Below are 18,460 nucleotides of genomic sequence, written 5' to 3' on the forward strand. Positions count from 1 at the left end.
AGGGGGGATTGAGTTCAAGAGTAGAGAGGTCATGTTGCAACTCTACAGATCTCTGGTGAGACCGCACTTAAGAGTATTGTGTTCAATTCTGAATCACCTCATTATAGGAAGGATATGGAAGCTATGGAGAGGGTTCAGAGGAGATTTACCAGGATGTTGCCTGGATTGGAGAACAAGTCATATGAAGCAAGGTTAGCAGAGCTGGGACTTTTCTCTTTGAAGTGTAGAAAAATGAGAGGGCACTTGATAGGGGTCTACAAGATTGTGAGAGACATAGATAGGGTGGATGGTCAGTACCTGTTTCCCAGGGCACCAATAGCAAACACCAGAGGGCACATGTACAAAATCAAGGGAGGGAAGTTTAGGGGAGACATCAGGGGTAAGTTTTTTTACATAGAGGGTTGTGAGTGCCTGGAATGACTTGCCAGGGATGGTGGTGGAGGCTAAAGATCAGGGGTATTTAAGAGCCTCTTGGACAGGCACATGGATGAAAGAAAAATGGAAGGTTATGGGGTAGTGTGGGTTTAGTACATTTTTTTTTAAGGATTATGTGGGTTGGCACAACATGGAGGGCTGAAGGGTCTGTACTGTGCAGTAGTGTTCTATGGTTCTATTCTGGAAGCGGTCACTGCATGGCACATCAATGGCATGAATGAAATTTAGCACGAGGTAATTCATGTCAAAATATCATCAGGAACAGACTTATCCACATGGCCACACATCTTCTGAAAAGCTGTGAGCATGAACAGATCATGTGAAAGGTAGGTAAGCCATTAACAAACCAACAGAAGGTGGCTGAGTCAAAGCCACCTTCTGAAAAATCTGAAAAATATATATCTGAAATATATCTGAAAAATTGATTGCTTCTCTTTCCTGAGATGTGGAGCAGCCTTTTGAGTGTTTACATTTCCTGTTTTAGCTTCACATTTCCAGCATCTGCAGTGTTTTTATTTTCATTTAGCAGTGAGTGCTGTTCACTGGTAGAGTTGACAAGATCATCCAACACTTTGCTAATGATCAAGAACACTAATAAGCAGCAAATGGTCTATCAGATTGTGTTTGCTATTTGTGCGCATGGACATAGGCAGGAAATGCATTAAATTGGCCATGCTAAAACTGTCGTGGAACACTTTATACAAGGACAGCAGAACATAACAAATTCAAGCAGGAATGCAGGACCCTTGGACCACGTCTGCCACTTAAGAACATGGCAAGGTTCACTAGTAAGCAAGGCTAGTTAGACCATAAAACCATAAAACTCAAGAGCAGAATTAGGCCACTCAGCCCATCAATTCTGTGCTACCATTCCATCATGGCTGATTTATTATCCCTCTCAACCCTATTTTCCTGCCTTCTCACTGCGACCCTTGAAGCCAAGCCTAACCAAAAAGCTATCAACCTCTGCTGTACATACATTTAATGACTTGGTCTCCACAGTCACTTGTGGCAATGAATTCCACAGATTCACCACCCTCTGGTGTCACGTGGGGGGTTAGTTTACTTGTTATTCAAAAGCTGCTTCTGCTGTGCCGGTTATCGATTGGTCTGTTTGAAGGATGCAGCAGCTCTTTCCCATTGGCTATCCTGTGTCTCATGACACCAATGTTCAGCTTCAGGCACCTTAGGGGTATAAAAATAGCACGTGCAAGAGGCTTGGTCTCTTTTCTTCCTCTACAAGTGCCCACACAATTTTAATTTTGTAGTTGTGTAACTTAAAGGGACTTAGATGTTTGGTTAAATATTTCACTGTTTGTAAATAAATAATTAATGTGCTTATTTACAATCGGTGTCTTCTGTCTCACTTACCAAACCTATGAACTGCTTCATCGTAACATCTGGCTAAAGAAATTCCCTCTCCTCTCTGTTCTAAATGGACGTCCCTCTATTCTGAAGATGTGCCCTCTGGTCCTAGACTCACTCACTACAAGAAACATCCACGCTATCAAAGACTGCAACATTCAACAGGTTGCAATGAGATTCTTCCCCCCTCCCCTTCATTTTCCTATACTCCAGTGATTCCGGGTCCAGAGCCATCAAACATTCCTAATACATTAACATTGTTGACATATAACATGAAAAGGAGCGGTCCCAATACCGATGTTGGCAGAACACCACTAGTCACCAGCAGTCAAACAGAGCAGGCCCCCTTTATTCCAAACTCTTTGCCTCCTGCCAGACAGCCAATTCTCTCCCCATCCTAGTATCTCTCCTGTAATACCCATTCCTGTTAAGAGCCTCATGTGCGGCACCTTGTCAATGGTCTTCGGAAAATCCAAGTTAATAACATCCACTGATTCTCCATTGTCTATACTGCCTGTTCCTCAAAGAATCCCAATAGATTTGTCAGGCAAAATTTCCCCTTAAGGAAACCATGATGACTTTGGCCTACTTTGTCATGCACCTCCAAGTATCCCAAAACCTTATCCTTAATAATGGACTACATCTTCCCAATCATTGAATTCTCTCTCACTTCTTAAAGTGTGGAGTGACATCCTGCAATTTTCCAGTCTTCAGAACTATTCCAGAATCTAGTGATTCTTGAAAGATCATTACTGATGCCTTCACAATCTTTTCAGCTACCTCTTTCAGAACATTATGGTGTAGTCCAGGGGTGGCCAACCTTTTACATTCCATGCGTTAATTTTTTCACACACGATTCTTGTAAAAATATGTTAATATAGACATAGTTAGCATTTTTACATAATATATTGATTTAATATAAAAACAAGATACACATTTCTTACCTTAATGAGACTTTTAACAAATATATTTTGTCGTCTTTTGATTTCATCTTTTTTCTTAATCACATATTCTTTCCGTAACTCAGACCCAAGCACTAGCTTCAGTTTTCCTTCTAGTTCAGTCTGATGTTGTGTTTTATAGTGTCTATTAAGATCATGTTTTCTATTATCTGAGAAAGTGTCTTCACAAACAATGCACACCGGTTTTCCTGACAGATCCACTATAAATAAGAACTCATTTTCCCACTGTTCATTGAATTCATGCTTACTATCACTTTCTGCTTTTCTTTTGCTCATTTTCTTTTGCACTGTGATGGGTAACTGAATGTAAAACCAAGGCTAAATTTTCGAAAAAGTACAAAACTGCAAATGTTCACAAAGGACGTACAAAGCACAACTCTGTAGCACATGGGTGTCAATTGTAAACTGACTGGCAAAAACCTGTGACGCACCGCTGGTGCAGACGCCCGGCGCCTCAGGATCAAACAAGTACCAAACGTGTATTGAACAGTTATGGAACGACTGCAGAACAAAAGTCCTTCTTTCCTAGTTTGACTCATTGAACATTTTTTTTTAATTGAAAACAGATCAATGTGAAAGAAGATAACATTCGCCAAAAGATATGCATGAAATAATAAAATCGCTAAAAATAATTGCTAAGTTTTAGATTTATTCCCAGTAAAACCCATTTCTAGCTCTATGCTACTTGAATTCCTGTTATAGATTATTTTTTCTACAAATCAATTTTTGGTTAATACTTTTTGCATGAGTAGGCTTACTTTTTTATTATTATCACTGGGGTGCAATGCGCCACTTCTAATCATCCAATGCGCCACTTTTGGCACATGTGCCATAGGTTGGCCATCCCTGGTGTAGTCTATCGGGTCTAAGTGATTTATCTACCTTCAGACCTTTCAGTTTCCCAAACATCTTCTCCTTGTAAAAGCAACCACACTCACTTTTCTCCTCTTACACTCTTGAATTTCTGGCATATTGATAAGTGAAGACGGATGCAAAATACTTCTCCAGTTCATTCGCAATTTCTTTGTTCCCCATTACTACCTCTCCAGAGTCATTTTCCACTCGCACCTTTCCTTTACTCGTTATATATCTGAAAAAAAAACTTTTGGTATCCTCTTTGGTAGTATTGTCTACCTTACCTTCATATATCATCTTTTTTCTCTTTATGTGTTTTTTTTTTGTTGCCATCTGTTGGTTTTTAAAAGCTTTGAAAATCTTTGAGATTTATCTAGCCTGTACATTCTGAATTGGTCCCAGAAACGCGAGCCATTGCAGTTCCACATTCATCCCTGCTAGTGTCCCCTTCCAATCAACTTTAGCTAGCTTCCCCTGTAATTCCCTTCACTCCACTGTAACACTGATACATCTGACAGTATATTCTCTCTCTCAACCTGCAAGGTGAATTCTATCACTGTCTCCTAAGGGTTCCTTTATCTTAAGCCCCCGAATCAAATGTGGTTCATTACACAACACCTAATCCAGAATTGCCTTTCCCTATTGGGTTCAATCACAAGCTGCTCTAAAGATCCATCTTGATGGATTTCAGATATATAAGGAGTAAAGGAAAGGTGAGAGTGGATGATGGATGACCTGATTTTCACAAACTACCTGTGTTTTGAAATACCCCATGACTATCATAACATTGCCCTTATTACAAGCCTTTTCTATTTCCTGTTGAAATTTATATTACACATCCTGGCTACTGTTCGGGGACCTGTATATAATTCTCATTAGTGCCTTTTATCTTTCCATATACTTAACTGTACCCACAAGGATTCCACATCTTCTGATCCTATATCACCTCTTTCTAAGGATTTGCTTTCATTTTTTAACAACAGTGCCACCCATCCCCCTCTGCCTACCTGCCTGGCCCTTAGATACAAGGCATTTCCTTGTGCGTTAAGCTCCTAACTATGATCTTCTTCCAGCCACAACTCAGTAATGGCCACAGCGCCATACCTGCCAATCTCTAACTGCCCCACCTTATCCCCTATACTGTGTGCCTTCAAATATAACACCTTAGGTCCTATACTCATCATCTTTTTTGATTCTGCCTCCATGCTACTGACTGCTGTTACGTTCCCCAGTAACTGGGTGACTGACCAGCAAAGATAGATAGGTCCGCTGAAGCCTGGTGCTACTATTTTCAAACGTTTTTATTTATAAAGGGGCACAAACGTATGGTTAATACAAAACATTCAGATCATATACGTCGTCACAACTCAATCTAAAGCACAGGTATAGTAATAATCAATCAGAAATAAGCTCTATCGTTGTCTAGGGGTAATGTAGATATATATTGTTTGCTGGATATCTAAAAGTCTTTTGCAGTCACTGCAGTTCCACCAGCTGCCGTCGTTGTGGTGTCGCGTTGGTGCACTTTTGTTAGAAAGAGAGAGATTGAATGAAACATTTACCCGACAGGTTTTCCAACCTGTAGGAGTTCGTCGGAAGTCTCGTTGGGGGAATGGACTCTCATCTGTGGCCTCCCCTGTAGCTAGGCCGTTCTTCCGTGGTGAGGTCGCCAATCCCAGGCAAGGAAAAGACGCACACGAACCCCACCACCGGCTGTCGCTATCAAAACGCTGTCGCAGGATTTCTAGCGTGTCTTCTGGTGCGTCTGTGGCCCCGCCTCGGCAGTCCACCTTTTATCTGGACTGGCAGGGTTGTAGATGTCCATCAGGGTGGGGGGGGGGGGGGGGGGGGGCGAGGCAATCCTTCCCCCATCACCCATCTCACATTGCCCTCAGAGTTTGCACGTAGGCCAGTTCCTTATCCCACAAAGGTGTCTCCCAAGACAATGGCTATGTCCGAGGCTTTTGTCTTGTTGAGCGACCAGCCCACATTCCAAACCGTAAGGCTCTCTCTCTCTCTTGCGACTCTCACAAAGGAGGGGGCTGAGGTCATAACACCTCCCCTCTTAAAAGTTTTTTACCAGCGGTTAAAAACAAGTTGGTACAGGATTTTTTTTTTCTGGACTCTAACATACTACACAAGCTTTTCTCTTCACAGAGTACTACCGTTATACATTCCAGTCAGTATCTAAACAGGTAACAATTATAGTGCCCCTTTCTTCAATATCTTAACATCACGTACCGTACTAAAGTCTGGTAGCATCAAACTTCAGCTCAATGAGTCCTATAGGATTTTTGAATCTAACACAACACACAAGCTTTTCGTTTTAACTACAGAGCCATACATTTTACATTTAATTCAGCACCTAGATAAACAATCCGCTAGCACATTATCACTCCCCTTAATGTGCTGGATCTTAATATCGAATTCCTGCAGCATCAGACTCCAGCTTAATAACCTCCTGTTTTTATTTTTCATATTGTCCAAGAATACCAGCGGGTTGTGATCGGTATAGACCACTAGGGGTCTTTGCGCCGGACAAATGTACACTTCGAAATGTTGTATCGCCAACACAAGCGCTAACAATTCCTTTTCCACGGTAGAGTAATTCCTCTGGTGTCTATTGAACTTCCGAGAGAAATATGCTACCGGGTGCTCCACTCCATCCCCCGCTTACTGCAATAGGACTGCTCCTGCCGCCTCATCGCTGGCGTCCGTGGCCAAGGAGAAGGGGGTTAACAGATCGGGCGCTTTTAACACCGGGTCATGGCACAGTACGGCTTTTAACTTTTCAAAGGTATTCTGACAAGAATGACCCCACTCAAATTTTTCCTCCTTCTGCAGTAATTTTGTAAGGGGGAGCGCAATGTCCGCGAAATTTTTACAGAATTTCCGATAGTATCCCACCATGCCCAGAAACCTCCTCAGGGCCCTTTTATTGTAGGGTACAGGGACCTCGGAAATAGCCCGGACCTTCGCTTGCACAGGGGCCAACTGCCCGTCTCCCACCACATACCCCAGATAGGTGATCATGGCATGACCAAACTCACTCTTGGCGAGGTTTACTATAAGGTGGGCTGCCGACATTCGGGTAAACAAACTTTCTACAGCCCCCAGATGCTCCTCCCAGGTGTCATTCCAAACTACCACATCGTCAAGATAAGCCTTGGTGTGGGTTAACCCCTTTATCACAGCGTCTATCATCCGCTAAAATGTCCCTGGGGCATTTTTCATCCCAAACGGCATAACGTTGTACTCGTACAACCCGGACGGGGTGACAAAGGCTGAAATCTCTCGAGCCCTGTCCGTTAAAGGAACGCACCAGTACCCCTTTAACAAGTCAATTTTTGTGATGTACCTTGCCTTCCCCACTTGATCAATGCAATCATCCACCCGGGGAATAGGGTAAGCATCAGTCTGGGTAACCGCGTTGACCTTCCGGTAATCGGTACAGAATCTTATGGTCCCGTCTGGCTTTGGGATAACCACGCAAGGAGAAGCCCACGCGGAAGAGGATTCGCGGATTATCCCAGCAGCTAGCATATGTTCAATCTCCTTCTCTACTAGCTGGCTCTTTTCAGAATTCATCCAATAAGGGGCCTGTTTTATAGGTTGGGTTGAGGTAACTATCACATCATGTTGCGTCCCACTACACCTTCGGGGAACATCTGGACATAAGTCTGCATGCCGGTTAACGAGCTGTATTACCTGCTCCCGCTGTTCAGGCTTTAAGTGGCCAACTTTATCCGCAAGGCTCGCCAATACGATAGAGTTCTCTAATCTGGTGGGGACTATACCTATCTTGTCAAACCGTTCTGGTCCCTCCTTACCATCCCCCTCTACCTCATCGGCTTTCATGGCCGCACCAACCACCGCGGGGGTGGGTTCATGATACCCTTTTATCATGTTCACGTGAACTAACTGGGTCGGCTTTCGCCGGTTGGGGGTTTCGACCACGTAATTCAGCGAGTCTATTTTCTTACGCACTGTATATGGTCCTTGAAACCTCGCCCTCAGGGGGTGGGTAGCTACCGGGAATAGGACCAAGACCCGGTCGCCCACGTGAAACTCTCGTTCTCTCGCTCTCCGGTTATACCACTGACTCATTTTTTCCTGGGAGGCTTTAAGGTTTTCTTTTGCCAAGGCGCATACTTTACGCAGCCTTTCCCGGAATTTCAGCACATAGTCGATCACACTGACTTGGACGGTCGGGCTAGACCACTTTTCTTTCAGTAGGGTTAGGGGTCCCCTGGGCCTGTGACCGAAAACCAGCTTGAACAGACTGAACCCCAGGGAGCACTGGACTGTATCTCTTACGGCAAATAACAAAAGGGGTAAACCCTCATCCCAGTCTTGAACGTTCTCCTGACAATAAACTTTTAGCATGGTCTTTAGGGTAGCGTGGAACCTTTCCAACGCTCCTTGTGACTCCGGGTGATACGCAGAGGCCAGAATCTGCTTTACCCCTAACCGTGTCATCAGCTGCCAAAATGTGCTAGACGTGAATGTACTTCCCTGGTCTGATTGTATCTCCTTGGGCAGCCCCACAGTGGTAAAGAATTTAATAAGGGCCTTCACCACCGCAGAAGTCCTAATACTACCCAGAGGCACAGCCTCGGGAAATCGTGTAGCTGCACACATCAGGGTCATGATATACTGCCGCCCACTCGCAGTTTTAGGTAAGGGTCCCACAAAATCCACAATGACTCGGGAGAAAGGCTCCTCACATGCGGGGATAGGTCGGAGGGGGGCCTTAGGGATAACTTGATTCGGCTTACCCACCACCTGGCATGTATGACATCTTTTACAATACTCAGTAATATCTTTTCTCAGGTTTGGCCAATAGAACTCTCTCTGAACCCGCTCCACTGTCTTCTTCATTCCTAAATGCCCACCTAAAGGTCCCTTATGGGCTAAGTCTAGAATTTCATTCCGATATACTTTCGGGACTACTATCTGATGTATCACCGCCCAGTCCTCATCGGCCGGCACGGCGGGGGGTCTCCACTTCCTCATCAACACCCCCTCCTGGAGATAATAACCCTCTGGCTCTGCCTCCAGTTCAGTCTCAGAGAGAACCGACTCTCTCAAGGCTACCAGCTCCTCGTCACCTTTCTGTTTCCGTACAAACTCTCTTCTTGCTAAGGACAGGTCTACCTCTTCCCGATTACTCTCTCTTTCCTCCCTACTCTCCGGTTTACCTTCCTCCCCAACAGTTCTAGCAAACCTGCCCACAAAGATATTAATCGTCCTCAGGTTCAGGTGTAACTTGTGCTTTTTGTATAAGTCATAGCTTCCCTAGTATAGATCCCAATGATCCAGTTATCTGAAGCCGTCCCTCCTGCAGCACTTCCTCAGCCATTCATACATTTGCACTATCATATAATACCTGCCCTGACTTGTGCATGGTACTGGGAGTAATCCAAAGGTTAGTACATTGGAGATCCTGCTCTTCAGCCTCTTCCGACTCCCTATCCTCACTACGCAGAACCTCTTCCCTCTTTCTACATGTCATTGGTGCCAATGTGCACCACTACCTCTGGCTGCTCACCCTCCCTATTGAAAACCTTATGCAGCCGCTCTGGGACAGCTGGACCATAGCTCCGGAGAGACAGTACACCATCCTGGCTTTTCTTTTGCAGCCACAGAAATGCTGTCCATCTGCCTAACTAGCGAGTCTCCTATCACTAACTATCTGCCTGATTTCACCCTTCCATGCTGAGCCTCAGAGCTAGCTGCAGTCTCAATGACCCGGCTGCTGCTGCTGTGCCCGGATAGGTCACCCCACCCCCAGCAATATCCAAGGGAGTACACTTGTTGCTGAGAGTAATAGCCACAGGGGAAACCAGTACTGATGGCTTACTCCCTTTACTTCTCCTGGTGGTCACCAATCTACTATCTGGGTGTGACTACCTCAATAGAAGTTTCACCTATGAAGCTTTCAGCATCTGAGATCATCCTGCGTGCTTCCAGCTCCTGCTCCAGTCATTTGACCTTGTTAGTCGTGCTGAAGTTGGGTGCACTTCCTACAGATGTAGTCATTAGGGAGACCATAGGTACAGGTTTCTCCCGCTATCCGAAGGTAGAGCATTCCTATGAAACTGTTTGTAAGCCAAAATGTCGTAAAGCGAAGAAGCAATTACCATTAATTTATATGGGAAAAATTTTTGAGCGTTCCCAGACCCAAAAAATAACCTACCAAATCATACCAAATAGCGTATAAAACCTAAAATAAGGCAAACATATAGTAAAAGCAGGAATGATATAATAAAGACACAGCTATATAAAGTAGAAATATTGTATGTATGGTGTAGTTTCACTTATCAAAATCGGGAAGACAGCGAGCCAAAAAAATCGGCACGTACGCGCATGTGCACGTATACACCTACGCACGTACACGCATGCACACACAACTGACCACACAAGGTTTCACGGTCATGGTAGTCTTTCTTGGGGTAAACACACGTATAAAGCGGGCGTCTTTTTTCGTAAAAGTGAAAATCCTCTTTGGTTAGCGAAAACAGGTACTAATGTAGGTCTTTCGTAACAGCGAGCTGTCGTAAAGTAAACGTTCAAAAGACGGGGGCCACCTCTACCCTGAAATCCTACGTCACACAGGAGGAGCATTCTACTGCCTGACCTACCATCCTAACAACACGTTATATTTTCTAACTTCTCAAACTTAGAAACTCCAGCCTGCGCCTGTTCTCACACACACACTCGGTGAGCCAAAGCATGACCATTCTAGCGCTATCCTTTCCAACAATCACTGCTCCCACAATGGTCGCTCTGCCTAAACCTCACTTCTTTTTAATTGGCCCTTGCTAAGTTACTATTAAACCAAGCAATGACCTGCTCTGCCGACAAGTTCTGACAGGCCCAAGTCACTTTTTAAAACTGGCATGTAAAGTCCACAAGGAACTGTCTCCATCTCACTCCATAATCTCCTGCTCCACAGACAAGTTCTGACAGGCCCTGCTCACTTTTTTAAAACTGGCGCATAAAGTCCAACTCACTCCGCGATCTCCCACTCCACATTTCTATGGTAAAGGCCTTCAATGCTACAGTCAGAATGTTGTCAGATCCCATAGCACTTTCTATATCTAGTTCTCTCAGCCACTTCTTGAAATCATGTGAAGCAAATTGAAATGGCTTAAAATATATTCTATGAAGAACTTCAGAAACCTTGTTACTTATGACTGAAGTTGGTTGTAAGTACTTGCCTTGGTGCTCAGCCATCACCTGCTGGACTACTACTACACAGGCTTGATGGTCTTAACATCAACTCCTCCTGTGAGTTTATTCATTGATGTGACTATAAATGATAGATTGTGTTTTGGACTGTTACTAATCAAGCAAATGAAAATGATCCAAAATAGCTTTTAGAGAAAGGGAAAGCTAAAAGTTGTACAACCAAAATTTACAAAACAATTACAAAATAAATAAATGACATTGCTAAATTGTTATTAGCACTTATGGAGATATAGCCTTTGTTGAATATGTTTATTCTATCAAATATATTTGAAAACTTGTGTTAAAAACAATAATTTGTTGCAATCTGCAAGGAATGTTGTTAAGTCAATTGTTAAAGGAATACATTATACAAATTGGAAAATACCTGATAGTCCAAGATGCTGAAACCTAAACCTTCTGAACCTTTGTGCAGCTCAATTACTTTTACATCTGATGTCCATAAAGCCAGCTCCCCAATTTCATCTTCTTTTGCATTTGTCTCAGTATCCATGTCCACCTTTAAAAATATATTAACTTATGACTTCAATATTAATTTCTCTAAAATCATAAGAGCTAATTTGTCTGTAAAATATTTTAGATTTCTGTTCTGTATTTCAGACATTCTATTTTCCTAATTCTGTCCATCAAGATTGCAATTGTACTGCACCTGTTATTTTTATGCAAGTCTGCATAATTCTGCCAACATTGCATCAATCTGTGTCAAAGATGGTGAACATATTTGTATGAAGGCCAATTCTCTGAATTTTAATTGCCAAAACTATTCATTTGGGATTGCTACAGTGACATTAAAATCATGTGCACATCTGTGTAAATTACCACAGTGTAATTGGTATAGATTCAATACAGTGCAAAACCACTCTTTCCAATACTCTGTAAAGCTAAGTTCAGAACAGATGTTCCTTTGGCTGCAATAATTCTGCATGCTCTGCATATCATTCAACAGTCAAATGCAATTTGTGAGATGCCAAAACGTAAAGTACAATTTGTCCTCAACTTTATTTTTGTTGGCTCAATGATATAGCCCACTGGTGAGATCCAAAGCCACTGGTCCCCATACAATAGTTTCAAGATCATCATTAAAAAAAAGGCAGAGACCAAGCTCTGCTCTTGTATGCTTACAGATTTTATAATTAAGGATGACATGAAAATCATGGGGACAACAGCTAAATATCTTGTATATTGAAGTAAAGAAAAACAATGTGATATATCCACAACACATATACATTCCATTTGATTCTCATTTCAATAGTTAAATTTACCTGGTGACTAAAATTTTCAGTATTCCACGGAGATGGTGGCCTTATCAATTCATACTTCTCTGAAACCTAAAAACAGACCATACAAATATTCAATGAGACTGGAGCAGATTCCTATACGGCCGACAATGATTTTAGAAAAGAACAGGTGGTTGAATATACATAGAACATTAGTTACAAATCTAACATAAACTGCATTACAAAAACTTAAACTTTTCTCAAATATCTACTGTATCTCACAGAGAAAATATACATTGGGAAAAAAAGAATGAAATTCAACTTGTGAAAGCATTACTTTTGTGGATAAATTTCAAAACAGAACAGAAATTGAGATAATTTTAAAATATAAAGTACCTAGAAATCACATCTGAATATAAAAGTGCAGGTTTTTTCCAATAAGGGCCAAAGGTGTCAGCAAGTAATTTTGTTTCCTCAAGCCCTAACAGAAACATTTATCATGCAGCTCTACACTAAACGGTTTAGGTATAAATTTTGGTAGTCCTTTATGCTGGATTCATGGTAATGCTGATGAGATTGATTTCTTTGTTTCAAGGAAGTCATAACAAGTCAATGGCTCAATAAATAAACCAAAAAGCAAATGCTGTTCCAGAATCAGCCAGCTCCAGTATAAATCATGAAATTTTATGTAATAATAACTCAGCAGAATTTAATAAGAACCAGTAGTTGTAAAGCTAAATACATGGGATCACAGAGGTGCAATTCTCAAATTTTTCTGGAAAGATAGAAATTGCAGAGATCGCTTTTTACATTTCTATGCTCTAAATATCAGAAGCCTAACATATTCACTTTACTGCATGCTCTACATCAAGAATATCTGCTTTAGTTATGGAGACCAAAATTCTACGTAATACTCAGGCATGGTATTTCCAGGTTCTCAGTTGTACCATCATCCATGTCTTCAAGGCAAATGTCAGATGTATAATATGATACACTCAGCTTGTCTAGAGGAGTGTATCACTAATAACCTCCAAGAACTTTCATGCCATCCATTACAAAGTAGTCAGCTTGACTTATATTTCATCTGCTGCCCTCAGCATTTATTCACTTAATCACCAATACAAAATACTGCAGTTACGTGGCTACACTGTCAGGACCTCCCAAACACACAACCACAACAACATCAAGGAAATGGGAATACCATCACCTGCAAGTAATGAATTTAGACCGTAAGAACATAAAATATAGGAGGAGACTTGGGCCATTTGGCCCATCGAGTCTGTTCCACTATTTCATTATCACTGATCCATTTTTCCTCTCAGCTCTATTTTCCTGCCTTCTCCGTGTGTCCCTTCATGCCCTGACCAATCAACAATCTATCAACCTCTGCCTTAAATATACTGAATACAAAGACTTGGCCTTCATAGCTGCCCATGGCAACAAATTCCACAGATTCACCATTCTCTGGCTAAAGCAATTCCTCCTCATCTCTGTTCTTGAAGGACGCCCCTCTATTCTGAGGCTGTGTCCTCTGGTGTTAAACTTTCCCACCATAGGAGATCCAAATCCACTCCATCAAGGCCTTTCACCATTCAACAGTTTTCAATGAGGTCACCCCTCATTCTTCTGAATTCTAGTAATTACAGGCCCAGAGCCGTCAAACACACTTCATATGACAAGCTGTTCAATCCTGGATAGGGATGAGGAGGAAATTTGTGAACCAGCTTTGAAATCTCTCCAGTTTCAGCAAGGGGCCCAAAACTGCTCACAATATTCCAAGTAAGCCCTCACCAGTCTCAACATTACATCCTTGCTTTTATACATCAAGATGGCGGCGCGACGACGCAGGGCGCAGCGGCCACTCCAGTAAGGAATATCCGTTATCTGTAAGTAGGGGCCGTGCACAATCCTGATTTGATTGAGACGGATGTGTGAAGCACGGAGGAACATCTGGCGAAACTTCTGACATGCCTGTGCTGCTGACGCTGCTACTGAGCGATCGGAGAGATCTCCAGAGAGGAAGGCCCCGAATCCTCGGCTTTGCCTGTTGCTTGGTGGCCGGAGCCGGGGTTGAAGCACTCGGCAGAGATGGTGCTCGGTGCTCGGTGTCGGAGGGCTGGTCGGAGGCACGAAGTTGTCGGAAGTTTTCGGACGGACTCACAGTTGGCTGTGCTCGGGTGCTTCCAGAGGCTGCATCGGGAAGTTTTGCCACGTTGGAGGTTTCTTCCTTCTGCCATCTGCGTGAGATGATGGGCTATCTGGGACTTTGAGACTTTTTTTTTACCGTGCCCATGGTCTGCTCTTATCAAATTATGGTATTGCTTTGCACTGTTGTAACTGTATGTTATAATTATGTGGTTTTTTTGGTCAGTTAGTCTTGGTCTGTCTTGTGTTATGTGATATCATACTGGAGGAACATTGAATTTCCCCTTGGGGATGAATAAAGTATCTATCTATCTATCTATCTATCTATTCTAGTCCTCTTGAAATAAACGCTAAAATCGCAATTGTCTTCCTCACCACAAACTCAATCTTCAATTTAACCTTCAGGGAATCCTGCATAAGGACTCCCAAGTCCCTTTGCAGCTCAGATTTTTGCATTTTTTTTCCGTTTAGAAAATAGTCAATCCTTTCATTTCTCCTCCCCAAGTGCATGACAAAGTACATTGCCCAACACTGCATTCCATCTGCCACTTCTTTGTCTATTCTCCTAATCTGAGTCCTATAGCCCCTTTACTTCCTCAAAACTACCTGCCCCACCACCTATCTTCGTATTGTCTACAAACTTTGCAACAATGCCATCAATTCCATCATCCAAATCATTGATACAACATGTAAAAAGAGTCAGTTCCAACACAGACCCCTGTGGAACACCACTAGTCACCCGCAGCCAACCAGAAAAGGCTCCCTTTATTCCCACTCTTTGCCTCCTGCCAATCAGCCACTGCTTTATCCATGCCAGATCTTCCTTGTAATATCATGGGCTCAAAGCTTGTTCAGTAGCCTCATGTGTGGCCTTTGTCAAAGGCCTTCTGAAAATCCAAGTTTACAAAAGAGAATCAGTTGACATTGTCTATCCTGCTTGTTATTTCTTCAAAGAATTCCAACAGATTTGTCAGCAAGATTTTCCCTTGAAGAAACCATGTTGGCTACACGCCTATTGTATCATGTGTCTCCAAGTACCCTAAGCCTCATCTTTAATCATTGACTCTAACAACTTCCAGCCACCGAGGTCAGACTAACTGGCCTATCATTTTCTTTCTTCTGTCCCTCTCCCTTCTTGAAGAGAGGAGTGATATTTGCAATTTTCCAGTCTTCTGGAACTATTCCAGAATCTAGTGATCCTTGAAAGATCATTAATAATGCCTTCACAATGTATTCAGCCACCTCTTTCTGTACTTTGGGGTGTACACCACCTGGTCCATGTGACTTATCTACCTTCAGACCTTTCAGTTTTCCAAGAACCTTACTCCAGTTATGGTAACTTCACACACTTCTTGACCACTGACACCTGGAACTTCCCACATACTGCTAGTGTCTTCCACAGTGAAGACTGATGCAAAGTACTTATTCAGTTCATCTGCTATTTCCTTGATCCCCATTACTACCTCTCCAGCATCATTTTCCAGTGGTCCGATATCCACTACTACCTCTCTTTTACACTTTATGTATCTGAAGAAACTTTCCGTATCCCCTTTAATATTATTGGTTAGCTTACTTTACGATTCCATCTTTTCCCTCTTTATGACATTTTTAGTCACCTTCTGTTGGTTTTTAAGAAGCTTACCAATCCTCAAACTTCCCACTAATTTTTGCTCTATTAATGTGCACTCTCTTTGGCTTTTATGTTGGCTTTGTCCTCTCTTGTTCGCCACGGTTGTATCATCTTGACTTAGAATACTTCACCTCCTTGTGATGTATATATCCTCTGCCTCCTGAAATTCCAGGCATTGCTGCTCAGCTGTCATCCTTCCAGTGTTCTTTTCCAATCAATCCTGGCCAACTCCTCTCTCATGCCTGTGTAATTCCCTTTACTCCACTGTAATACTAATAGATCTGACTTCAGCCTCTCCTCAAATTTCAGGGTGAGTTCAATCACTTCCCCTAAGGTTTCTTTTACCTTGTGCTCTCCAATTAATTCTGGTTGATTGCACAACACCCAATCCAGAAAAGCTGATCCTCTAGAATTTAGATGTGACAGAGACTAAAGGGGTTTATGGGGTATATAACAAAGTAGGGAAGGCACCAATTGCATTTTTAAAAAGAAAAGTGAAGATGGATTATTCATTTAAGAAATCATAACTACTCTCAAATAATTTTTAACATAAATATTTACTCCTTATGTTGTTGTGATAGATATATCCTTCCATATATTCATAACATAAAGAATACAGCAACACACAATGATACCAAAGAGTTAGTACAGCTGTCAATTATTTTACAATAGAAAATAAAACTTTCATCGCTATGGAGTATTCTATTTTCACGCAGCAAACATATCGGTTCCGCCTTCAAGAATAACTGCATGAAGAAAATGTATTTATCAGCTGAGATGACCATTAAGTACATTTGAATGAATGGGCTCGATGGATAGCATGATCAAGGAAAATTTTGACTCAACTCCCAAATATCTCAACCAAATGCTAAGAATCATATCGAATAATTCCATAGACCAAAACATATCAGTATATTTCCCTTTTAACTCCCCAAACTCTACCTGAGAAGCTTCATTTTCCATGACACTGAATTCATCTACAGGCATTTCATTTCCCTCTTCAAACAGTCGCCGACAACAGACCACAGTAAATGGAGGTGACATGTCTTTCAGAAGTAAACCTACTTCCTGCCATGAATTTCCATACAACTCCTTTCCATTCACCTGAAAAAGAATGTGAATATTAGGGTTAATCCAAGGTGTTTTAAACAATTATTATCCAGAATTAATAAAAGTTAATTTGGAAGTTCTACTTGCAAAAATTCCTATACCATTATGCATTTTTTATTTTTGAGTGCCTTGTGTGGAAGTGTAGCTCACTAAATTATTTAGGAGGCTGACTGTATTACCTGAAATTTTTATTTAGGTACCTGGTCCAGAACTTTAAACCCACTTACAGGACATTGTCATTCACTGAATTGAATTGACTTTATTTCTTACATCCTTCACATACATGAGTAAAAATCTTTATGTTACATCTCCATTTAAACGTGCAATGTGCAATCATAGTAATTTATAATAATTTACAATAAATAGGACAGTCAATGTGATATAGAGTACACTCAAGTCAGTGTGAGTTCATCAGTCTCATGGCCTGGTGGAAGAAGCTGTCCCGGAGCCTGTTGGTCCTGGTTTTCATGCTGCGGTACTGTTTCCCAGATGGTAGCAGCTGGAATAGATTGTGGTTGGGATGGCTTGGGTCCCCAATGATCCTACAGGCCCTTTTTACACACCTGTCCTTGTAAATGTCCTGAATCATGGGAAGTTCACAAGTACGAATGCGCTGGGCTCTCTGCAGCGTCCTGCGATTAAGGGAGGTACAGTTCCCACATCAGGCAGTGATGCAACCAGTAGTCAGGATGCTCTCAATTGTGCCCCTGTAGAAAGTTCTTAGGATTTGGGGGGCCATACCAAACTTCCTCAACCATCTGAGGTGAAAGAGGCGCTGTTGTGCCTTTTTCACAACACAGCTGGTGTGTACAGACCATGTGAGGTCCTCGGTGATGTGGATGCCGAGGATCTTGAAGCTGTTAACCCTCTCAACCCCAGATCCATTGATGTCAATAAGGGTAAGCTTATCTCCATTCCTCCTGTAATGAACAACTAGCTCCTTTGTTTTGGTGACATTGAGGGAGAGGTTGTTTTCTTGACACCCTGTGTCAGAGAGATTACTTATTCCCTGTAGGCCACCTTGTTATTGTTTGAGATAAGGCCAATCAATGTAGGCAAGACCAGTATTTCTTGCACATCCTTATTTGTATAAACTACTTTCCTACTGCAGCAGTGTTTCACTTAATACTCCTCAATTACCTACATAATTTGCTTACTGTATGTTCTTTAAATTTTTCACTCCATAACTCATTAATAATGTAAAATGGTAACTGGCCAAAATCCACCTTTACATCAGTTAATACTTAGAGCAGAATTTAAGTTGTTTTTAATAATCAACCTCAAGGTCCTCATCACTATCAGTCACACAACAGTTCTCTATGTACATATATTCTGTCAAGTGAATTGCATACATACAAGTAAAGTTAACTATACACCATAAATTATAGCAAAAAAAAGGCAAACATGAGAAAAAGTCAAAATAATACCATAAATAGGTGCCAAACTGCATCAGAATGAATAGAGCAGAAGAATCTGAAATCAGTTCTACT

General features: G+C 42.0%; 1 protein-coding gene across 6 annotated transcripts in view; it reads right to left on the minus strand.

The window, feature by feature from the left end:
- The window catches only part of patj (PATJ crumbs cell polarity complex component), a 316,611-nt gene that overhangs the window by 234,880 nt on the left and 63,271 nt on the right, over positions 1–18,460 (minus strand). For all 6 annotated transcript variants that reach the window (XM_073063053.1, XM_073063055.1, XM_073063054.1 and 3 more), the window contains exons 16-18: positions 16,803–16,964; positions 12,131–12,196; positions 11,236–11,367 (exon numbers count right to left, since the gene is read on the minus strand). In XM_073063053.1, coding sequence (XP_072919154.1) covers positions 11,236–11,367; positions 12,131–12,196; positions 16,803–16,964 — 360 coding nt within the window. The remainder of the gene's footprint in view (positions 1–11,235; positions 11,368–12,130; positions 12,197–16,802; positions 16,965–18,460) is intronic.

This window comes from Hemitrygon akajei, chromosome 12 (assembly GCF_048418815.1).
Source record: "Hemitrygon akajei chromosome 12, sHemAka1.3, whole genome shotgun sequence".
NCBI lineage: Eukaryota > Metazoa > Chordata > Chondrichthyes > Myliobatiformes > Dasyatidae > Hemitrygon > Hemitrygon akajei.